The 24,406-nt window shown below is 41.4% G+C and overlaps 2 protein-coding genes and 1 long non-coding RNA gene across 5 annotated transcripts; 2 read left to right on the top strand and 1 right to left on the bottom strand.

Moving 5' to 3' along the window:
• Nucleotides 1-4,738: 4,738 nt before the first annotated feature.
• Nucleotides 4,739-15,530, bottom strand: LOC114867192 (uncharacterized). Of its 3 annotated transcripts, none has more exons than XR_008694015.1 (19): nt 15,401-15,530; nt 14,465-14,530; nt 14,167-14,260; nt 13,925-13,960; nt 13,537-13,803; nt 12,092-12,364; nt 11,738-12,010; nt 8,320-8,577; nt 7,921-8,196; nt 7,487-7,789; nt 7,100-7,363; nt 6,582-6,836; nt 6,337-6,444; nt 6,031-6,123; nt 5,783-5,836; nt 5,569-5,689; nt 5,358-5,426; nt 5,037-5,104; nt 4,739-4,954 (listed from the first exon to the last, which is right to left on the bottom strand). XR_008694015.1 is itself a non-coding variant. In XM_055506874.1 (19 exons), exons 3-18 carry the CDS (start codon nt 14,201-14,203, stop codon nt 5,052-5,054), a joined length of 2,682 nt encoding a protein of 893 aa, XP_055362849.1. In that variant the 5' UTR covers nt 14,204-14,260; nt 14,465-14,530; nt 15,401-15,528; the 3' UTR covers nt 4,739-4,954; nt 5,037-5,051. The 3 variants fall into 3 exon arrangements, 2 of the variants coding, with proteins under 2 accessions (XP_055362849.1, XP_055362850.1); XM_055506874.1 differs by having other exon boundaries at nt 5,627-5,689; nt 15,401-15,528; XM_055506875.1 differs by lacking the exons at nt 4,739-4,954; nt 5,037-5,104 and having other exon boundaries at nt 5,358-5,492; nt 5,627-5,689.
• On the top strand, nt 9,548-10,362 carry LOC129603794 (uncharacterized). The gene is made up of 2 exons (XR_008694016.1): nt 9,548-10,039; nt 10,118-10,362. It is a non-coding gene; the product is annotated as an uncharacterized LOC129603794 (long non-coding RNA).
• A 3,509-nt stretch (nt 15,531-19,039) lies between the features above and the next one.
• Nucleotides 19,040-24,084, top strand: LOC114847724 (E3 ubiquitin-protein ligase TRIM39-like). Its single transcript, XM_029137753.3, has 10 exons — nt 19,040-19,194; nt 20,641-20,869; nt 20,960-21,314; nt 21,402-21,497; nt 21,625-21,858; nt 21,983-22,127; nt 22,219-22,245; nt 22,363-22,427; nt 22,585-22,707; nt 22,902-24,084. The coding sequence occupies exons 2-10, from the start codon at nt 20,649-20,651 to the stop codon at nt 23,334-23,336; spliced, it is 1,701 nt and encodes a 566-aa protein (XP_028993586.1). The 5' UTR covers nt 19,040-19,194; nt 20,641-20,648; the 3' UTR covers nt 23,337-24,084.
• The last annotated feature ends 322 nt before the right edge of the window (nt 24,085-24,406 follow it).

Raw genomic sequence — 24,406 nt, 5'->3', positions numbered from 1 at the left:
TAGAACACAACAAATGTAGATATCAAGTTTACCCAACATAGCATCAATAAAGTCAAAAGAGGCACAATCTGTTACACATAGTCACATAAAGTAGAAGAGTCATTTATAAACCATAATCACAAACCAGCCTAATTTTAATAAGATGCCTTTTTGTTTTTTTGTGCTCAACTAAAGCCTCAACTAAACTTTAAGGTCGCTGACATGAAAAATGCAATGTTATAAGTGAACCAGCAGATTTCAACAAAATAAAGTTCATCATCACTTTAGCCCCAATGCAGTTAAATTTGCTTAATACAAAAAAGAGTTGGAAATAAGAAGAAAGGTGATCAACAGTGTCCTGAGCTGCTTTCACATTGTGATAAAAGCCCTGTTGACCAAATGTAACATCACAAACACAGGAAAAAGAATTGTTTTTTAAAGATTAAGTGACAGGGTTGATTTACAAACTGCAAATACGACAATCACAGTAAACCTGTGAAAATAAACAAAACACTTCATGAATGAGTTAGATTGTTGATATTACATACTTGTCATGTTCAAAAGGCCTTTGAGTTAATGAAGGTGTTTGTTGGCATTTGCTTGTGTTTTCTTGCACAAGTTCCTGCTGAAGTCTGAGCAGAGTGAAATGAACTGGCAACACTAAATGTCCAGTAAATGTGAGCTCTGAGCCTTTATCACCCAGACTCTAAAACTCAGATCAATCAATCAGACTTGATTTTTTTTTAATATTTAAATATGGAAATTGGAAAAACTAAAGGAGAAAAACAGCATTTTAGTTAAAGAGTAAACAGTTTTTTATTATGTTCAGTCTACAATATCTGAACAAGGAGAAGCATCAGAGTGTAAGTTAGATCAATGTGGTGTGAATAACTCAACTTAAGGTGAAATATTGTTTTCATCATCTGACATTTAACTAGAGAACATTTAACTTAAATGTGTTTTACTGTGAATGTTTCTCTCTATCTTGTTTACAGCTGGTATTAGAACATCACACATTTTAAATGCTCTCCATTCAACTTTAGTAACATACAAAGAAATACAGTACCTAATAATATGAAATCTCACCATTTACAGTGAAGTGTCCTGATCCAGACTCACACCAGAACACTGCAGAACCAGAGTGTGATGTGATGATGTCACATCTGGATCCAGATGTTGTCCAGTTGGAGCAGGATGACAGGAAGCCTCCTTCAGGAAACCTCCTGACTCTCCACTCAGTAGAGTTTCCCTCACAGCTCAGTGACACAGAGTCACGGGTGAAGTGTTGAACTGTGTCAGGACTCACTGTGAGAGACGCTGACGGATCAACATCTGAAAAACAACACATTTAATAACACACACACACAACAATCAACAGTGGAACTTTAAGGAACAAATCCACATGGTTCCTTTTAGCAAACGTTGGTAGAGAAAGAAGCAAGAGTCCAAACAAACTTCCATCCCACGTTGAACGGAGCCTCTCTGCTCTCTAGTAACATGGCCATGTTGCTTAGTCTCCCCACTCCGTGACAACTCTGAGTGGAGCCCAGGACCCAGAGACGCAGTCTTAGTTGTTATTTCTCAGGTTCTTGTGACACACTGTATGTCTTGCACATAGGGTTGTATTGACACAAGGAGGAGCATAGTCTGTCGTATCATCAATGTGATTCTGCGATTGCAGTCATTTCTATTGTTCACTCCAGTGAATCTCATGGTTCGTCAGTGATGGCAATACGGTTATCGTAAATATTCCATGAATCACACTAAATCTAGGGACAGAATAAACCACGGAAATGTGAGCTACTGTGGTACTATAAAATTATTTTCTATACTATTCTATACTATAATGGGGAAAACAATAATGGAGAAAGGAAATTAAAACATTGATGTGCACAATCAATAACCCCCAGGAAAACCCAAACCAAACCAAACTATGAACTAAACCAGCGCTGGGGAGACCGGAAATTACACCAAGAAAGTTTAGTGCAAGATCCCGCAATCCTCAAGTTGTTTCAGCCTTTTGTGCCTTTCCCTGGCAGCGTGGCATGTGACCTCTGGTCCGAATCAGATTGCCTATTACCATTCATCTCTGTTACTGTGTGGGGAAATGTTCACATTCTCTGACCTGATTCCACTGGCGTCTCTCAGAGAGAGAAGAAGGAACCAATGAAAGTCAAAACACAAGGAGAGACACAGCTCCTCTGCACTCATCACACCAATTTAAGTTTTTCTCCATTGTGAACATGTAGGTGTGTCAGTAAATGATTAAGGTGAAAGAACACTGTTACCCACTAGTCACACAATTGAAGTTTCTCTCTAGTGTGAACACGTCGGTGTTTCACTAAGCTTCTGCGGTGAGCGAACGCTTTCCAACACTGGTCACATGAATGTTTGCGTGGGTTCTCTCTGGGTTCTCCGGCTTCCTCCCACAGTCCAAAGACGTGCATTAGGTTGACTGGCTTCTCTCCATTGCCCGTATGTGTGCATGGTTGTCTGTCTGTGTGTTGCCCTGCGATGGACTGGCAACCCATAGCTGGCCACCCCGCATATGGGATTCAGCAGTTTGGAAAATGGATGGATGGAAAATCATATATGCGTATAATATTTAAAATTATGTGATGCAATAAACGTCAAATATAACTGCAGACAAATTCTTACACTGCTCAGATTTGGTGAGGAGAAAGATGGACTCTCATCTGCATAGAAATCCCTAGGAATGTTCTGTGAAAGGACAATCACAATTTGTTTCTCCCTAATGTTAAAAGGGGTCATTTGTTACTGTATATGCTATGTATCAGACCTCTGTGGAGCTCTGTCTAGCACCACTGTCCAGTTCTGTCACAGCACAAGTGTTCTTCTCATCTTCAGTCTACAGTGGAAATATGCAAGTATACTTTATCTGACAATAAAACAAAAATGGTCAAACCACAGGTCTGAGTCTCGGCTCACGTCCAGTCATTATCCTCCAGCTGCCGCTAATCAGTAATCAGGCTCAGTATTTAGTCTCCAGCACTCACACCAGTCCTCTGCCAGATCGTCCTGTTTTCATAGCCCTTTCCAGCGTTATCGTGATTTTTATCACACAGTTCAGTATCAGTATCAGTTTGGATCACCCGTCTGTATCGTAGCCTAACTGTTCCATTGCCTGACTGCCTGCCTGTGCCTTCGCCATTGCCTGCTCCTCTTGTGCTGTTGTGCCACTCTGCCTGTATCCTGACTCACTGAAAGTGCACCTGTAGCTGCCGCTGTGGGACGCAGAGACGCTGGTGATGCTGAACCAGGAGTCGGTCCACTCAGCTGAGTCCTCCACAGAGCAGGTCAGTCCACTTCACCACCAACTGGTGTTGTTCTACCATTAGCAACGACTGTGGCTCTGGGTTTATGGGCTTTTAATTTTCAGGACAACGCAAACGACAGAGAGGTGGAAACACAAATAATCTGCACACAGATGAATTAAAGGGGGTTGATTCAAAGGGGCACTGTGATTCAGACGATGCACCAGTAGGTTCCACTGTCAGACTCTGAGGCCCTGCTCGTCCAGAGCCCACTGTGGGCTGGAGGAGCGTTGGAGCTGGTGCTCCTCCATTCATACTCTCACGCCTCCACCTCCTTCACCTCACATCTACGCGTGATGCTTTCACCGCTGTATATGAGTGCTGCTGGGAAGCTGGATCAGAGTGGCCCTAGCTGGCACTGAAACATGCACAGAGGAAGATGGACGTCAAGGAAAGTGGTGGTGATGTTTGGAGAGAAGGCTCCTTCTCTGTGCTGGACTCGCTTTCCATGCGCTACACGTCACTGTGCTTGGTGAAGAAAGGCCGACTCCCTCGTCTCCCTCTGCACCTGTAGAGTCCTTCATCAGAGACACTCATGGAGTTCTGCTTTGAATTCCTTCTGACTGTCTCTTCATAAATCACCGTCATCATGACCGTTCAGTCTCAGCTCCAGACACTGGTATCACTCTGTGTGTTCATCACTGCCACAAAGATACAGACATAAACAGTGTTAGAGTCAAATGTTAGTCAGTCGTTATTCACAGTGAGAGCAGCCAAACGGTCGGTCGCTGTGAGGAGAGGAGCTACAACAGAAGCCTGGTCATGTACCACACATGACGCATGACCACAGCAGCTCTGGTCACACTCACATGCTGATACTCACAGAGTAACGACAGCACACGGAGGAAAGTGAGTCAGAGACAATGAGCAACTCCACACTGTTACTTTTTCTATTTGTCACATGTTCCTGTCATTAAAATAAAAGAAACGATGAAGCAAAGTTCCATATATTACAGATAGATGTACCAGATATACAGATAGCGAGACTCCAGCAGTACAGATGATAGTGAAAACATTACTTATTATGTCTTCTTAGATGATGTGGTAATATTCAGTTTGTTTGGACCAGAGAGAGACAGACAGGATTGTGTGACCTTTGCATTACACCTTCATGACGTAGTGTATGTTCTGATCTCCCCAGCTGGTTTCTGATTTGCTTTCCCCATTATCTCTTTATTTTTTAGGTCAACTCTTTTATCAACTTCTTTAGTAGAAATGTCCACCACAGAATAGTAAATCAAGATATTTTGTCAGTGAATGTATGATCAACATGTTAACAATTCAGATCAGTTATCCACATATACTCTAAATGTGTATATGGTACTGTACATTCATTTCCAGCACTTAACTCCTCTGATTCTAAAAAGACGACCGTACAAATTAATCTGATTACACAGGAAGGAAGATCGAAGTAAAACAATTCCTCGGTTTCAGTTCCAAGTTTATTCATCAATAAAGTCCAGAGCATAATTACAACATAAACACTGAACACTTTTATTGCTGTAACATAAATCAGTGTCAGTCAGTCATAGCAAAAGTAAATATGAGATTATAGTTCTATAAATTAAACATAAACATGAAGCTGCAAACATAATTCAAATAGTAATGAAGTTTTCCATGTTACCCACTGCTTGGCTGATCTGAGGAGGGAACATTAAAGTATTTAGTGATACTGAAGCAGTTTTATGAAGTCTTACTCCATTTTAAAACATAATGACTAACCTGTTACCCAGAGGTTCATTTTTTCACTTCAGAATAAACACACTCATTCGCTGCTGAACCAGATTTTTCTGTAATGACACACAATGAAACACATTAGACAAGACAGAGACACGGTACAAACCTAAACCTAAGTGGACGAGACAACATTGATTAAACCAGTTAGTGACATGCTGGGGTTTGACACATGTTACCAGGTCAAAGGCCACAGAGGTAAAACCACTTCCCCACCCGCCAGCAACAGTTTAGCAAAAGACAACAGGAAGCTACAGCAGCTGGACTTAGCTGCTTTGTTCAGCGACATCATGTCTCTGTTTAACTTGCCTTTAGTTGTCTTGGCTTTATCCTTCCTGACAGAACGAGTGTTCACCTGGGCATACGTCATACTGCAACCTTCACCAAACAGCAGTTACAGGATGGTTGGAAGCAAAAAACCAAACAAAAAGAGGGTTTAATGCTCTAAAGGTTGTTTTCATGACAACAGAGCAGCATTGAGATGGGGAAAACAAAAATGGGGAAATATGTTACAAATTACCTAAAACTCTTTGTTGAAGAAGCTACACTGACCAGTATTATAATACAGTAAATGGTACCTGCAGCTGATCCAGTTCTCACATGAGCGTAAACTGAAGCATCCTCAGCTTCCCTTTGTTTGTCTGTTTTGAAGATCCGATGAATGAATGAAAAAATATTGAATGTTTACTTTTTCTATTTATTCTATGTTGTCAATATATAAAAAAAGCACTCACTTTTACGGATGTTTTTAAACTTAATCTCAGAGTATGTGAGTTCTCTGGATGCATCTGAAAAACAGATGTTTAAATTATTATATTTCTTGTATACATTGAGAAGTATTTTAACAAAGGTATCTCTACGTCTTTGCACCCGTTTATTGGTTCATTTGAAAAACATCATGTATTAAAATGAAATCAAACTAACCAAGAATCTCAGACCTATTGAAAAATAAATGATCCATTTATTCAGGATTGTGACTGACCATGAAGAAGAGGATCATCGTTTCTTCCATCCTGATGGGTCATGTGATCTGTAGCAGAGCTCTGATTGGTCCTCCGAGATCTGGTGGAACGTGCTACAGTCATGTTTACAGTGAGAAACACAAGTGTTAGAACAACCTGATGCCTGAACCTGGAAAAAAACAATTACTGTTATTTTATAATTTATCACATTTTATATTTAAAAATATTCCATTGTTGTCATAGTTAATCTAATTACAAAGAACTATGATTCTGTGATTTATAATTTTGTCTGTAATAAAAACAAAAACTGTATAGGAAGCTCTGACCTTTAGACTTTTTGTAGAGACAGAAGAGCAGCAGCAGCATGAGTGTAAATCCACAAACCAGCACAGCGATCAACAACACAGGAAGTGAAAAGCTGTCAGAGCTGGACACTGGAATAAACAACTGAAGATCATGTTCCCATCCAGTATTTAAATCTGAAAGTGTCACTGTGAACAACTTCAGCCATATTCAATATCTCAAAGTGTTCAGTTCATGTAAAAAACTGAAGAAACGTAATCCTACTCACGTGTGACTGACATCCAGCTCTGTGCTGATGTCAGTGTCCTGCTCGGTTCCTTCACTTGACATGAATAAAAGCCTTGATGGGACTCTGACGCTGCAGAGATGTTCAGCTCTGCTCTGGTGTCACTTTGGATCAGTTGATCGTTGTTATAGAAAGACACATTAGACACAACATGTTGTGTCCTCGACCTGCAGCCAAGAGTCACAGCTGTTCCCTGAGTCACAGGAAGAACAGGACTCACTAGGACGATGTCACCATCTGTAAGTCAGTGCAACAACATGAAGCTTCAGTCAAAGATCAGGAGGAGCAGAACTTCAGATGGACTTTGGTTCAGTGATCAGAAACAATGGCATGTTTTCATCACCTGAAATTTAACTAGTGAACATTTAACTTAAATGTGTTTTACTCGGAATGTTCCTCTCCATCTTGTTTACAGCTGGTTTCTGAACACAGAGTTTAACTGTGCTTGATTTAACTTTAGTCACATACAAACAGAAAAACCTCATAATATAAAAACTCACCATGAACAGTGACGTTGACTGAGTTACTGAAGTGTCCTGATCCAGACTCACACCAGAACACTGCAGAACCAGACTGTGATGTGTTGATGTCACATCTGGATCCAGATGTTGTCCAGTTGGAGCAGGATGACAGGAAGCCTCCTTCAGGAAACCTCCTGACTCTCCACTCAGTAGAGTTTCCCTCACAGCTCAGTGACACAGAGTCACGGGTGAAGTGTTGAACTGTGTCAGGACTCACTGTGAGAGACGCTGACGGATCAACATCTGAACAACAACACATTTAATAACACACACAACAATTAACAGTGGAACTTTAAGGAACAAATCCACACGGTTCCTCTCAGCAAACGTTGGTAGAGAAAGAAGCAAGAGTCCAAACAAACTGACCTCCAGACCAGACGAATGCTGCTTTGCTGTAGTCAGTGTAATACACTGGTTCTCCTCTTGCAGCTCTACACACATATCCTGCTGTGTGTGTGTGTCCATCAAGCATGTAGGAGCCCTGTTCAGTCCCATGCTCACTACCAGGTAGCAGCTCATATCTGTAGGAGCTGTGTGAGCCATCAGGAACAGTCTGGTACCAGTAGAACCTCCATCCTGCAGATGGAGGCTCAACCTCACAGCTCAGAGCTACTGAGGCTCCAGGACTCAGCCAAGATGGAGACGCTGTGAGGACACACTGGGCTTTATCTGATGGAGAGAGACGTTCTGAGTGAAAACACTGTCATTGTGATGTTTTTGGATTCATGTTGCTCATCATCGTTGGATCTTATTTATTACTTTTATTATATTTATAAATGATGGAGGATGATGTGACTCACTGTCAGAGACTCTCAGTGTGACAGCATCACTCCACACTGTTGAAGACTGTTGTTCCCTCTTCATTCTGCCCTTACAGCTGTAGCCTCCACTGTCTGATGAGCCAACAGTTATGGTGTGTTCATGTTGGTCTGAGGGATTTATTGATCTGGGTGTTTTCCATTCATATTCCCACTCAGTGTCTCCTCTGTCCTCAATCTCACATCTGACAGTGATCGTCTCTCCACTGAACAACTGAGTCCAGTTGGGATGAAGAGTCACGACCACCTTGTTTGGGACTGTTCATCATCAAAAGTTGGTTCATTATTGTCTCTATGCTTTATAACATGAATCACATACTTTTCCCTATGTTGCTAATGTCACAGACATGATGGTGATACATTAAGTCAGCGATGACTCACCTGATACAGTTAAATTGGTGGTTTCACTGGTTTTTATGTGATTTGTTTTCCTGTGGACACTAAAACACTGGTATCTACCACTGTCTCCTGTAGACAGAGCTTTTATTCTGTATCTATTATATGAAGCTATTTCTCCTCCATCTTTGATGAGTCTGGTTTCCCAGTCAGTGCGTTTGTCGTCCTTCATGTCACATGTGAAGGTCACAGACTCTCCAGTAAAATACCTGGACCTGCTGGGGTCAAGGGTCAACACAGCACCTGGAACCCAGCAGCAACACAAGACACCACATCATTAACATTATGAGTTACTGGTTCTGTAATTGTTGTTACAAACTGGGATCAAAAGAACAAACAAGTTCTGCTCACTGTAGTGAAAGTACAAACACACACGCTCACTCAGAGCTGATGTAAAACTACTCTAATCAAGGTACTGCAGCACAAACCTATGGCGCAAAGCCAGACAAACTTTTTCCCGCTGTGGGGAATATTAAATACTCTCTGGCCTGGTCGTACTGAGTGAGACCAAGACTAGTGCACTACAAAAACAGATGGTTTCATGTGTGAGAAAGCTGAAAGCATATTTGCATTGCACACACACTAAGTCTGATAGTGAAGAAGGCACTTGAACAGAACACTATGCTGTCAGCATGTGGGCCAAGGTAAGGAAGCTGGTTGGCTTCTTTGGAAGCAGCACCACTGCTAAGGTATGGTCATTCCCTTTATTGCTACTGTATTTATAATAAGACTAATAGTTTGTCTGTGCCTACTCATCTGTATCTACTCATCTGTATAAGGAGAAGCTTAAACAAGTGCAGCTATATTTGACAATAGCAAAAATGAAGCTAAGCTAACATAGGGAGAAGCTTTAGACAGTACTTTGCAGTCCATGAGGATGGTGTCCCTTGCTACAGTCCTGGACCCTCGATGTTATGGGGTGCCAAATGTAAAAGGAGCACCTATAACTAGTTTTCTCACATTTAACTAAATGACACAACATGTTTTCTCACATTTAGTTAAATGTGCAAAAGTCTAAATGTAAATGTTAAATGTTAAATGTAAATGTTAAATGTTAAATGTAAATGTTAAATGTTAAATGTAAATGTTAAATGTTAAATGTTAAATGTAAATGTTAAATGTTAAATGTTGAATGTAAATGTTAAATGTTTGCAGAGTGTAAACTGAATATTTATGAATGGGCAAGTACTGTAGACTCTACCCCTACCCTCAAACAGCACTGGTCTCAGATCAGAGACGCGAACTCAATCACCTCAAACAGTGCGCGCAAACCCCGCCCACATCTGATCTGGAAACTTTTGTTTTTAGCCTGGACGTAACTTCGGCTAGCTAGTATAGTTAGCCAACTAATTCTCCACCGGCGCCACAGAAATATTCTTTTTAAACCCACTTGACTCCTCATTAATGGTGTTTACGACAGAACGGCAGTTTGAAGCGGAGCCTCAGCCCGCACACCTGCCGTTACAGCCCGTTCAATCTCCCCCAACGGGAGGGAGTCGGAGCTGGCGGCCATGATGGCTTTGACTTCAGGCTTCTCTCCAGTATTTTCGTGCACCAGAGTCAGATGTGGGCGGAGCTATGCGTACTGTTTGACGTGTTTGAGTTCGCGTCTCAGGCGACTGACCTGAATGTACTACCATTATAACGGCACAACAAAGCAGAGAGGAAACCCCCCAGGGTTATACCTCTCATGATGTCACTGGAGGTAATCTATTATTTTACATTTTGACATCAGTAATTCCTATGAGAACACTTGCTATCATGATCTGTGGTTTCCTCTTAGGTCTCATTTAGACACCAGCATCATGGAGGCTAGGAGGTCTAAAAATGTCACTGCAGATGCCACTGTGGAGGTCCAGCAGTACCTTTCAGAGACAAATATTGGAAAACCCTCTGAAGTACTGGGAAAGGCAAAAACGACTCCATCCAAACTAACCTCAAGGCCAGAGAGGTTGTGTCAAAAAAAGAAATTGTTGAAACCAAAAAGTCTTCTTTCAGAAACTCTTCTTTTTGAGTAAAAAATTAAAATAATTTACCCTGTCTTTTACTTCATTGTCCAAGTCACACAAGCATAATCTGTGCCCTTTTCCTAGTTCCACAAGCACTTTCACTGTCCTCTGCCTGATTACGCCCATGCAATTTTTAGAAAAACAGCTTAACCTGCCAAATTATAATATTACAATTTTGAAAAACAAATTACACACAGAATGCATTAAAGAATATTATACATGTGACAATTTATGTAAAATTAGTTGGTTATACATTTTTCGTAATTATATTAATTATATACTGGTCAGTTTTGTTCAATGTTATATCGCTGCTACAACTACTACTACTGATCTAATATAATCTAATCAGTAGGTGGTTTCATGTGCACATGAAGCTGTGAAGAGAAATTAACCCTTTCTCGAACCAATTGGCTCAAGTGGTTCAATGCCTCATGAGGCTTCATCTCACCATCGCGACTAAATAGTCCTGCAGTCACAGCACAATAATATAGATAAACACAGCTTAAAACAGGCAAAAACAAGTTAACTTTCACAAACTATAAACACCACCACACAACAGAATATGCTTGTCATAGATCCAGCTTTTGATCTTGTGTTGTGCCTAGTTTTCGGTATTATTTCGGTATTTCCTGTCTTGTTCCTGTCTGCCAGTTCTTGTTCACTTTCCTAGTCATGTGTCACATTGTGTTTTATTTTGGTATCACGTCCGGTTTTGTTCTGTTCCGCTTACAGTGTAGTTCCAGCCTGTTCACCCATCATGTGATTTCACCACCTGCACTCCATTTGTCATTAGGTCAGTATATAGCCACCAGCACGTTCCTCTGTTCTCTGCCAGATTGTTCGTCAGCCTTCCAGTCAAATACAGTAAGTCCATGGTTTTGACTTTTGCATGGTTTGATTTTAATAAACCCTGTTTTGCTTCAACCCCTGTCTATCGAGCTGTGCATTTGGGTCCATCACTCCTGCTTGCTAACGCTGAGCCGTGACAATGCTATGACAACAGACAGAAACACACCTTCACCGGAGCACACACACAACACGAACATGAGAACGAAAATGTCATCATGCAATAATGACATGAAGCAAAACCTGCACACTCGCAAACCCAAATACTACATTTAACAGGTGCACCTAGATTAACTCATTTCAAGTCAGGAACAAACAGGAAGTAACGTCACACACAAGGAAATGGGAGAACTAACAAAAGACAGAAAAAAGCCCAGACAAGACATCAGCGCCGCGTTGTGTTCTTATGGGCCAGTTCCCTCATTTGGAAAATTTTAACACATTTGGAAAGTGTTCATAATTGATTTGAGAAGTTTAAATACCACTGAATTATTACTAATGTATTACTGTAAAATATATATGACTTCAAATGTTAAATTTGAACTCACCTGATACTGTCAGTGCGGCAGCTTCACTCCACCGTGTTGAAGAATCTGAGTCCTGTCTGTTTGTTCCTCTGCACCTGTAGCCTCCACTGCTGAACGCAGACACTGTCCAGTAATTAGTGTCTGTTCTCTGTGTGATTGTTTGTCCACTGGTTGTTTTCCAGTCATAAACCCACTGAGTGTCTCCACCTCCCTGGATCTCACATCTAACAGTGATCTGACCTCTGATCACCTGAGTCCAGTCCAGTTGTAGACTCACAGACACAGAATTAGAATCTGATACAAACATAAATGTTAATGAAAGAAAAGGAAAAACCCAACAGATATAAAAACATCAAACAGAATGATCAAACTCACAAGTTATCTTGATGGTGACATCATCACTTTGATCAGAGTAGGCAGCTGGTTCTCCTCTTCCTCCTTTGCACGTGTAGACGCCTCCTTGTGTGACTCTGATTTCTCTGTTGTCTCCATCAGCTGCTGGTGTCACATAAGTGTTTGACGTCCGTCTGAACCAGTCATATTTCCATCCATCAGAGTCGTCCACAGAGCAGCTCAGTGTCACGCTGCCTCCTACTGATATGGTTGATGGACCTGCTGTCAGTCTGGCTTTGGGGTTTTCTTTTTTGTCTAAAAAGAACAAAACATGTTTTTAATGCTTATACTAAACCCTCCTTTTTCGTTTGTTTGATGAAAAACTAAATAATTCTGTAAAATTTTAATTGTTGGATTTCTAAATACATAAGATAAGAGAAGATAAAGTTTATTCATTCCAGAATGGGGAAATTCTTTTGTCTACAGCAGCGAGAAGACATTAAACAGTACAGCAGTATAGAAGAACAGTAAAAAGAATGGACGGCAGCAGTCTCAACTAAAAAAGAAGAAATCAAAATGTAATCAATTTAATTAAGTAAAATGTGTTTAGTAAAAAAATCAAGTAACCTTTTTATATTGCGTGACAACAATAGTTTAACCACTGAATACCACATTTACACAGTAAAACACAATGATCCAGCAGAATTTATCAGAATGATCAAAACAGTCTTCACACAGTGAGATCAACATGATGAGTCTACATTTAAACACAGATTTAAACATAATTTGGCCAAACAAAATCAAAAGTATGTTGTAAACATCATCATTGTTATCATGTTTTTCCTGTCAGGGACGCACTTCCTGACACAACCCCTCTATTTAGAAGTCACTGGCTTACAACCTGTGCAGCTAGATTCAAACCCATGACCTGGGAGTCAGCAGCCCAATGCTCCAACCACTGTGCCTGTCACAGCGCTCTGGGTAGCGGACCCACATGCACAGCGGAGACAAAGCTCGGTGATGAAGAAGGTTTAATAGAACTCGTAGTCAGGCAGGCAAGCGTCGATACACAATTGAGGCAGTAGCGGCGCAGGCAAGGATCAGACAGTCGGTGGTCAGGAGGCAGGCTTAGGTCAGACTTATAGTGAAGCAGGATCAAAGGTGAGGCAGGAGGCAAGGTCAGGGAAAACAGGGTCATACACGGATCAAGCTACGACATACAATGCTGGAATGCTGGCTAGTACACACAGACAATCTGGCAAGGTGCTGGGGTGAGAGGTGGTGCCTAAATACTGGATGAAAAAACACAGGTGAGTAAAGATTGATGGAATACAGCTGGTGATATCATGTGACTGCAAAGTAAAGCTAAAACAAAAGTGACAAGACAAAACAGGAAGTATAGGAAAATAAAACATGAAGTGAGTCCAGGCCGTGAAAGTGCCAAACAGGAGCACAATCATTGTAATAAATCATAAATTAAAACTCACCTGATACAATTAAAGAGATGCTTTTACTGATTTTCATATGTTTTTTAGTCTTGTGAAGACCAGAGCACTGGTATTTACCACTGTGTCTTGTAAAAAGTTTTTTTATTGTTAGAGTTGGAGCTGAACTATCACGAACAAACTTTTGTCCATCTTTGGTGAATCTAATTTCCCAGTCAGTATTTTCTCCCTCCTTCATGTCACATGTGAAGGTCACAGACTCTCCAGGAACAAATCTGGTCCAGTTGGGTTCAAGGGTCAACACAGCATCTAAAACCAACAGTAACATAGAAACAACGTCACACAAATAGAACAAATAAGACCATTGATTCATTTGATACAGAAGCTGGAGACTGATGTTAATTTAATACTAAATAAAGTGTACATTTACCTTCAGCGTGTCCACACCAGAAAAGTCTGATCAGCACTAAAGTCAAATAGAAACGAGAGAATATGATAAAAGCACATGATCAGAGTGTTTGATGACTGAACAGTCGTCCTCCAACGTTTCTTCCTACAAACAAGCAGCTCATAACAAGTGTGATGTGTTCAGACTGAACAAAGCTCTGATGCTCTGTTCTCCTCACTCCAACACTTTCTACCATTAGTTTCATCAAGCAGCGATTTACTCACATAGAAACTGCAGCTCACAGAGGAAAGTGTGTCCCATCCTCACATCAAGTCTGAGTCCTCATGAAGAGAACGCTTCACTGTGGACAAGCACAAGCTACAAAGAGTCCATAGTAAATTGGAAGCGTTTGATGGACATTTGTACTGGTCATTAAATAAATTATATTTACTAGATAATGATCCTTTGATTGAGAATTAATTTAAAAATGTATTCGATCTGTTCATTTTCTACAAATTTATTAAAATTAACAACGATCTAGTCTTACTATAAATCATTGGCTACAGAAAGTCGTTTACTCACATCTGCAGCTCACAGCTCTCACACCTGGTACCAACTGGTTTCATGTTAGAATCTTCTGCAGCATCTCTACAAGAAAAGGGAAGAAAGAAATGTGAGTCAGACGATACATATCCAACGAAACTTGTTTCCTTCTCTTTATCTGAAACCAACACCCACAAAAGACCTTGACACGTTCTTAATTCCTGTTTCCATAAATTGTGTTTAAAATAAGAAATAACTAAGAATTAAAATAATAAAAATAAACATGTACAAACACTGTTAATGACAGTGGCTCAGGTAATTTTTAAATAGTTCAACATCACTCTCATTATTGAACACATTCATCAAAAAAAGAGTAATGTTGGAACACATGATGAGACCTGAACAAAAGTCAAGAGGAGCTTTGCATCGTCCGTCCTCAGAGAAGCTTTCGGCTCAGCTTTGTTTTTCTGGTGTTAACGGCGTCTGTCTGTCGATGCACAGCTTTTAGTGGGTTGAGTTCTGGGCTCTGACTGGAACGACTACAAGAAGCTGTGCAGCGAGTTCAGCAACAACACTGAACTGGAATGAAACTAAGTTCATCATGTCCATAGTTTGTTTTCATTCAACAGACTGTTCCAGGTTGAGTAGAAAACAAAGTCTCACAAATCATCATGACACAATGACAAAAAACAAATGAGTAGATGAAAATGGGGTTGTATGTTTATCATGTCAGCAAGAAGAAACAGGAAGTTAAACACTGAATCTGCTGCTGGTGCAAAGAAACAGTTCACACATATTTATTATTAACCATCCAGTAGATCATGTACTGGATATGTTTAATTTGCTGATGGGACAATATGAAGGGTTTGGATCATCTTAGTAAAACAGATTAGTTCTGTTGTTGTACAGCATACAAGCCATAGACAAACACACTTCAAATACTGAGAACAAACTGTGCATTTGTATCTGACTCACCGTGAATCTGTAGTTTTAGGAGCTGCTCCTTTACACCAGAAGTCTCCGTTGTCTAAATATGAAGCAGCACTGATGCTGTATTCCTGCTGGTTTGAGGCCTGTTGCTGCTTGTCTTCCACTGTGAACGTCTCCTCCCTGGATCCCACATCTCAGCGTGACGGCTTCTCCACCGCAGATCTGAGACCAGCTGGGCTGTGGACTCCCCACAGCCCTGATTGTCACTATTCATGTTTAAGATTCACCAACAAGACAAACAGAAACGATTCTGTTCAAGCGTTCAGGTCTTTCTTCTGTTAAAATGTTACTGAATTAACTCAAATGAAGGTTTGTTTTTTCCATTCTCCATTTCTCACCAGACACAGTCAGTAAAAACACATCCAGTCTGAGTGTCCCTGTGTAAGCAGAGCTGCCGCTGTGGGACGCAGAGACGCTGGTGATGCTGAACCAGGAGTCGGTCCACTCAGCTGAGTCCTCCACAGAGCAGGTCAGTCCACTTCACCACCAACTGGTGTTATTCTACCATTAACAATGACTGTGGCTCTGGGTTTATAGACTTTTCATTTTCAGGGCAACACAAATGACAGAGAGGTGGAAACACAAACAACCTGGATACAGATGAATTAATAAGATGCCCTTTTGTTTTTATGCTCAACTAAAGCTTAAAGTTAATGTCACTGACCTGAAAAATGCAATGTTATAAGTGAACCAGCAGATGTCGACAAACTAAAGTTCATCTACTGCGTTGACACAATGAAGGATTTTCAACATTAATTGATATTGCTTCAGTGCTTAAGAAAACCTTGGTTCATTCATCACTAGACGACGTCTCAAGGTTCCAACAGTCACATGACTATAAACACAGACTCTACTTGTGTCACATCCTGTTAGGAAGCACAGGTCAAGACAGTTACACTGATCTTCTTTGTGTAATATTTACCTGAACATGACACTTAACAACTCTGAATTGCCCATAGGTGTGAGTGTTTCTGAATGGTTGTCTGTGTGTGTGTTGCCATTACATTCTGGTTATTTATTAATCTGAGTTTGTTCATTTCAAATGTTTTAAGTCTTTAAATTGGTGAAAATGTTCATATCTGTGTTTTTTACACAGTCTGATGTAAACAAATTGAACAGAGACAGAACTGTCTGTGGAGCAAATGAACCTGTCTCAGACACACATTTCTGCAGTAGAAAGGTCAAAGGTCAATGGAAGAAGAGGAGTACAGTGATGCCCTTTAACCAGTGACAGAAGCAAATAAAGTGAGGAACCAATATCAGACTGAGTGTTTGTAATTATAGCCCCACTTTCAGTGAAGCTGGGTTCTTTTGAAGAACAGAGTCCAGTTGTTCTGTTGTAGCTGTTACTGGACATGAGGCAGGTCACACTGTGAACATGTCACCAGTCTGTAACAGTGTGGACATATCAGCATTACGGAGAGTGATAAAAACAAATAACTTTTATAAATATTGACAGTCAGGAAGATGAAAGCAAACAAACATGTGAAAGTGTGAGCAGTGTTCAGTCAGAGTGTGAGTTCAATCTATGTTGTGTTAATAGCCAAATGGTTCACAGTATACTTCTGGTGAGTTTTTTTTAACGTCTGATTACTAATTAATCTGAAGAAATAAAAAGAAAGTTTCAAATCAAAATCCTACCAAAAAACTGTTTTTTATATTTTATTCAGTAGCTTTTAGTTTCAATTATTACCATTTTATTTTTAAGGCTCTTAATTACTGAAATTATTGCATCTTATTTTCGTTGTACAACGTACAATGACAATAAAGGTATTCTATTCTATTCTATTCTATTCTATTCTATTCTATACAGTACTACACAACAGGATGTTGTCACGCCTGCTGTCACACCCAAATGTCAACAAAGGGAGAGTTAACGCAGTAAAAATGAAAGCTCTGACATGACCTACATACATTTTAAATGAGTCATAAGCTGAATGTGATGATGTGGTGTTTGAGCAAACTGCTGCAAATGACCATAGGACTATAACTGTGATTGTGGATAGAAGTAGGTCTGCAGATGACCCTTTACCCTTCATGTGTGTAGAGTGGAGTCATGATCATGCAATCTACACATACGCAGTCAGACCAACGGATCACACTAAACTGTCTTATTGTTTGGAATATTATTTGAATATTTGCATTAGACTTCCAGGTAAATCATGAGCTCCAAATATGCTCAGAATAAACACATTACTATTGTAAATACTGTATGTTAGATCGTAGCACACCTATTTGAATGTCATTTATTTAAAGTGAATTATTTAAAGTCCAAGTTCTAGGCCTGATTGTTTTTTTGAGTGTATCCTGCTGCTCTGCGCTGAGCAGGAATCGTGATAAAAGTAACTAAACTGTGAGGATGAAAATACCAGACAACTCCCAACTATTCTGATCCTCAGCCAAAGTGACTAAGTTCATCTGGCACAAAAATCTAAAGCAAGGAGCAAGTAGAATCTCTCTAAACGAGAGGAGCACATTTGAGTTTGCCAACAGCCTGTTCGAAAAGGTCCCATCATTCTGTGCAGAGGTTGTACAGGTGTGTTCTCCCCAATGAGCGATTATCTAAGGAGCTTGTGACGGTACAGGTACGCAAAAACAAGGTAACGCTGGAACAAGGTACGAAAACTCACGATCTTGCAGACGACTAGTGTGACTACTGGTGGTTAAATACAAAGGGACTTGATCACTAATGGTTAACAGCTGGGACTGATGAGCAGAGGTAAAGTGAGCACAGAGCCTTGCGAAACATCAAACCGGAAACTACAAAATAAAACAGGAAGTGCATACAAACAGAACCCCTGGATTGTGACAGAGCTGTTATTGGCAGAAGTGCCTTTAGCGCTTTTACTATGAACATGGCAGCTCGACAGCTATGCACAGATAGATGAACATTAGCACTGGTAACACTGGAACCAATGAGCTAAAATTATGTCAGACTTCAAAACATTGAAACGATATGTTTGAATGTCTGAAAAAACATTTTGAAACTGAAAAACTTTGTATGAAATCACCCCAAATCATCCAAATGTCTGAAAATAAGATTAGGATACCTGAAAAATGCTTACATTTTTTCAGGGTTATCAATCTTTCTCTGCAACGTTTTGAATCTGTTCTCACAGGCAAAACTGATCCAAAAGTGGGGATAAAAAACTATTAAACCAGGGCCCTTCAGTCACTGAATAGAAGCTTCTGCTGAATCAGGCAGATCATACTTCTACTTTATGTTACAGCTAAGCTTGTCCTTCGCACAGTTGAACATCTACAGTATGTACTGTACTGTATATACACGTGAATATGTTTCTAAATCTCCACTTGCACCTAGGGTCGGGGTCATATTGACTGTGAGCACGTCATCGTTTTAAAGTATCAGCTGGAATTTTGACTGTGTTGGATGATGAAGGCTGCATTGTATCTCTACAGCTGAACGGGCTTTCAGACTGTTTTGCGACACACTGTTCGATTCATTCTGTATTTATATCTTCATAAAAGTTTAAATTAGGTTTTATTGTGAAGGGATTGAGCAACCAGAATGTGGCCTGGTGAACGTGAGCCAGACAAACACATAATTAAAATGTGACTGTAGCTCCTAAATGACAGATAATTAACTCTGGTCTGAAAGTCAAGCCAAGGAACCAGAAACACCAGTTAAACACTTTAACTAATTAAAGTGAAGGAGGGACGTCTCACGTGTGCCCTCATTTATTATAAGACAAGCTGGTTGTTGACACTTTTATATAGATACACTCCGGACACCGTGTCGGCTGGATCGAGCCTCTCAGGTAAGACTTTATCTGTAAACAGATGGGGTGTTGGACTTACAGTGAGACTAACCTTCATCACAATACTGTACCAGTGTCATTAATGTGAACATTGATCTAATGTGTACATTTGATGAGGACAGGGACAGAGTCAAATGTCCTGTATATACCTGGACATGTATATGTAAGATCCTAAATGTATCCATCGCTCATTTATTCTGCAGCTAATGTTTGATTTGATGTATTTACATATTTTCATATAAAGGTAGGTCACGTACATGAGAAAGCAACATTCCTGTGTTCTCATTTGGGTCAAATCTAAACATATTGTCCTGAGATATCCTGTTTAACACGTGATGGTGTTTAAAACCTACAGCGACATTCCTACGGTCTAATTACTGTGCAAACAGAGCAGAACAGGTGTTGAAAAAACAAAAGTGTGTGCATGTGTTTAGGAGGAAACGTAAGTAAAATTAACGCTCCAGTCCATTCACGCAGGTGCAGCAGCATGTAAATGTTGAATGTAAATATCAAACACCCTAAATAATTAAAAGGCAAACAACAGTTTTGTTTTTTGCAGACCACATCATAGTGCAGTACATTTCCTATTTTACTTTCTAGACTCACTAAACTTCATCATCTGCAACAGGAATGAAACCACACAACCAGCATCTTGGCTCCTGCTTCTGTCCTTTTACACAAAACATTAAATCTACCCACTAGTAGCTCTACTACCGGCTCAGTCACACACCAGCGCTGATAAAAGAAACATGAATATGTACAGACACCTGTAAGGAACAAAGTTTATTGTGTTATAAACTGAGGTAAACTAACTAACAAGCGTTGGTCAAGTCACTGACAGCGAAATACCAGAGCAGCAAGCTCTACTGTAAGTCTAGTAACAATATTTAGGTGATCAGAAAAACAAAAACATATTATTACATTGGCTCATTAAAAACTCTGGCAGAAATTTACAGTACACCAAAAAACGCACAAGTTATGTGCAAACATTAACAAAAGAGACCAGAGTTAGAAACAGAACTCTAAAGCTTTAACTGGTTCTAAGTACGAAGATTAGAGCTGAGAATGGTTCAAGTCTTTCACATTCTAGAAAAGGATCAGAGCCAAGGTGTTTGTGTGGCAAAGGTGTGTGGACCTGAATAATTACGTAGCTTAAAGTGTCCAGCTTTAAACAAAGCAGCTTTTTAAATAACTCTGAAAAAGATGCTCATCATCTGGGAACAGGTTGCCTCATTATTGCCTGCTATTAGTGTACCTTATTATTAGCACATAATTACCCAGTAATAAACGAGCAATTATGTAAATTGCTATGAACGTTTTATAACATACGTGGACATTTGTCTTCATTCAATACTTTATGTAGCTGGTATTTAAAATTAAGTCTTTGTTTGCTGTTTTGTTGTACGCAATCCTTTAAACTTGTTCTGGTCACGATGTGTTTTTCAGACAGAAGCATGGCCTCTGTCACGATTGAGGAGCAGTTCACCTGCACCATCTGCCTGCACATCTTCAGGAACCCCACCACCATCCCATGTGGACACAACTTCTGCCTGAAGTGCATCAAACGCTTCTGGGACACGAGTAACAAGGCAGAGTGTCCTCTGTGCAAACGTGCCTCCAAGCCGCGGCCAGGCCTCAGGGTCAACATCGACCTGAAGAACATAGTAGAACAATGGTTGGCATCTGTGCACATTTAAAACCATGTGTGAAAACCACACGTACATTAAGTGCTAATTGAATGGAAAATTTCTGCTCTACATGAAAGGTTTCCTCCCAAGTCACACAAGCCCCGGCTGAAGCCCGTGAAACCACCTTCTACCTATGAGCTCCTCTGCGACGTCTGCCACCAACACGAGATCAGGGCGGTCAGGGTGTGTCTCGACTGCAAGAAGTCCTTCTGCGAGATTCACCTCAAGCCCCATCAGAAGGATCCAGACCTGGCCAAGCACACCATGATGGATCCGGCCACATACACCAGCACTCGCCTCTGCAAAAAGCACAACAAGGACTTGACGATGTTCTGCGAGAAAGATCAGAAGCTCGTGTGCATTAAATGCACCGAGAGTAAACACAAACACCACAACACCATCACCCTTGACAGCAAGAGCCAGAGGGTCAAGGTGAGGGGGGGGTGGTGAATATGATTTATTGTGCTGCACATCACAGGGACCGGGGAGAATGACTCATTTCCCTTTAATCCCTTATAGTCAGAATTAAGCAAGGCCAAAGCTGAGTTTCAGCAGATGATTCAGGAGAGATCTTCGAAGGTAGATGAGATCCAGACTTCAGTGGAGCTGAGCAGAGTAAGTGTTTTGTACTGTTTTCTGTTGAAATGACTCTATGTCCAACCACAAAACATAGTGTCCTTGGGGGTGATTAGTCGTCTTCGGTGGAGCTTCTTGCTTATTCTATAACTGTGCATCCTTTCAGGTCAATAAGGAGAGAGAAATAGAGTCGAGTGTCCAGGCCTTCTCGTTGATGATCAGCGCCTTTGAGCAAAGCCAGGCTCTGTCCATTGGTAAGATTGAACAGAAGTATAAGGAAATGGAAAGACGCGCAGAAGACTACGTGAAGGAGCTGAGGCAGGAAATTCAAGATCTGCAGAAAAGATGCAACTCGCTGCAGTACATGGAGAACCACGACGACTCCCTCCAAGTCATTAAGGTTGGTGCTGACCCGGCTGCGGCTGCGGCTGCGGCTGCGGCTGCGGCTGCGGCTGCGGCTGCGGCTGCGGCTGTCGTGGGCTGCGGAGCTTTAAACAGCGTGTGTCGCCGTGGTCCCGTTGTAGAGTTTCCCACCCCTGAGTGCTCCGCCCTCCACGGTAGACTGGTCCACGGTTACCATGCCGACGGACACACACTCGTCGGAGAGGAAAGACTTCTCCAAGCTCGTCGACATCTGCCACGATCTCCTGAAGAAGCTGTGCGCAGATGGTTAGTGGCACGTCTGGCAGGATTAGCATATATTTTTATTTATATGATGGTAGAATTTAAATGTAGAAACTGTTTTCTCATTATTTCGTAGAAGTGAATAAGATCAGCCAATATGCAGGTGAGTGCACGAACGGCACATCTGGGCTCTTGTGAGGTTCCATTCAGACGTACAGAGCACACTTCCCTGCTGTTTTTATTTGTCATATGTGGGTAAAGGCTTTTCTTGTGTCTCCAGTGGACGTAACGTTCGACCCCGTGACGGCTGCGGGATGGCTGACCGTGTCCCCAGACAAAAAAAAGGTCAGACGATAGCTTGCCAGCAGCAGCACCGTTCTGTGGGTGCTAAAAAATGTAGCTGCACACTTCTAGAAGCAGTCATGGGAGAATGTAGACACCGATGATAAGCTGATGATAAGAGTGCTGATAAAGCAATGGACTGTCGTGGTTGACGTTACAGGTGAGCGTCAGCAGACAGATCAGGCGCCATTCTCTCCCTGATGACCCCCGAAGGTTTGACCACTGCGTCTCCATCCTGGGGAAACAACGATTCACCCACGGAAAATATTACTGGGTGGTTCAGGTACAGTAGGAATGGGATTGAATGTAATTATCAATGATACACACTGCCATCAAATATTTCTAATATTGGAGCAAGTCCACATCCTTCCAATCTGTCTTCCTGTTCTTCAGGTTACAGATATAAAGCACACGAACATAATAAAAGACCAAGGTCTGCACAGTGTTTTAACCCCCTGCTGTGTTTCTGTGTTCCAGGTGGGGGATAAAACGGACTGGGACCTGGGCGTCGCCAGAGAGTCCATCAACAGGAAGGGGCTCATCACGGTGCGTCCCGACAGCGGCTACTGGGCCATCAGCCGACGCAAAGGCGGCAGCCTGTCTGCCTGCACCGGCCCCTCCACCCCCCTCCACCTCCACGAGACCCCCCACAAAGTGGGCATCTTCCTGGACTACGACGAGGGCTCCGTGTCCTTCTACGACGCCGAGGCAAAGACCCACATTTACACGTACAGCGGCTGTGGCTTCAGCGGGCCCCTCTGCCCCTACTTCAACCCCTGTCTTCAGGACAGCGGGAAGAACGCGGCCCCGCTGGTCATCTGTCCGCTCGAGGGGGCTTTGAGTCAGCAGGCTGCAGCAACGGGAGAGCAAGGCCGCAGAGCTCGATTAGTTAGCTCGGTTAGTTACCCCTGAGTGGCCTCCCCGTGGACCACACTGGTGCCACCCCACGCTGACAGGTGTGACCCCCCGCTGAGAGTCACAGGTCACTCTCAGGTCTCAGCTGCGCTCATCTTAAAATATGTCCACCTATAATAAACAGGTACCAGTGTTTGAACCTTCCAGATGTATAAGTGAGTAGCAATGTCACGAACGTAACATAAACCAACCCACACAGGACAACACAACAGCTGCAGCTGCAGCCAACACAAAACACAGCAGCTATAATGACACAAATGTGTGTTTTTTCTAGTAATCTGTAAAATTACCCTAATGTTTACTTTACTATTCAACACACTGAACACTCTTTTTTGGGAAGATTGTCTTTCTTCATTTAAAGCTGATGAATGCAACTTTTACGTCACACTTTTCAATGCAAACCCCTGCGATGGATCAGTTTCTTTGGGATTTGTTTGAGTCTAGGTCAATATGAATCACGGGTTTATCTTGTTTTTACATCATCAAGAACATATCTGGTTGTTTTAAAATACAGTAGCATGTTGTGATTTCTAATCTGTTTGAGTCTCGGGTTCTTTGATCACTAGGTGGCAGGACTGCACTGCTGTGGAGAAACCATAACGTTGTATGAGACTGTGCTGTGGAGGCTTATTCATTTGATTTTATCATCTGATGTATTAGTAACCATGTTGTGCAGCTGCATTTTTATGCCTTTTTTATTATTATTTTTTATCTCAAAAATCATTAAAAGAATCCAGGACCAGAATTGAATTGTCATGTTTTGTGTGACAAATGTAGACCTACACGACTCAGTTCTAATTGTTGCTGACATGATCAAGTTGCTGCCCAACAAGGTGGGTGGTGATTTGTGTGAAATCATTTTTAATGACCACGCGCTGTGAATTTGAAAATGAGACGTTCGTGAGGCATCATGATGACACGATTGACATGAGCAGTGTAGATTTTAACCAATAGTTGTGACTGAACCTCCAGCAGGGGGCAAATGTACTGTATGAAGCAGGGACCTTCCCTTAGGCTGCACCTGCTCAGCTCTTAGCTAAAGCTCTGAGTATGTGAGTGAGTTCACC

The sequence above is a fragment of the Betta splendens genome, chromosome 2 (genome assembly GCF_900634795.4).
Source record: "Betta splendens chromosome 2, fBetSpl5.4, whole genome shotgun sequence".
NCBI lineage: Eukaryota > Metazoa > Chordata > Actinopteri > Anabantiformes > Osphronemidae > Betta > Betta splendens.
This window is presented reverse-complemented; position numbering and strand designations above follow the sequence as displayed.

Coding starts and splice junctions, on each gene's coding strand:
- LOC114867192 (XM_055506874.1), bottom strand. CDS start 14,203: ATGGGACACACTTTCCTCTGTGAGCTGCAGTTTCTAT. Junction 13,804..13,924: donor CTGGTGTGGACACGCTGAAG/GTAAATGTACAC, acceptor TGTTGGTTTTAG/ATGCTGTGTTGACCCTTGAA. Junction 6,837..7,099: donor AGTCAACGTCACTGTTCATG/GTGAGTTTTTAT, acceptor ACTGACTTACAG/ATGGTGACATCGTCCTAGTG.
- LOC114847724 (XM_029137753.3), top strand. CDS start 20,649: ATGGCCTCTGTCACGATTGAGGAGCAGTTCACCTGCACCATCTGCCTG. Junction 21,315..21,401: donor GCAAGAGCCAGAGGGTCAAG/GTGAGGGGGGGG, acceptor AATCCCTTATAG/TCAGAATTAAGCAAGGCCAA. Junction 22,708..22,901: donor AATATTACTGGGTGGTTCAG/GTACAGTAGGAA, acceptor TCTGTGTTCCAG/GTGGGGGATAAAACGGACTG.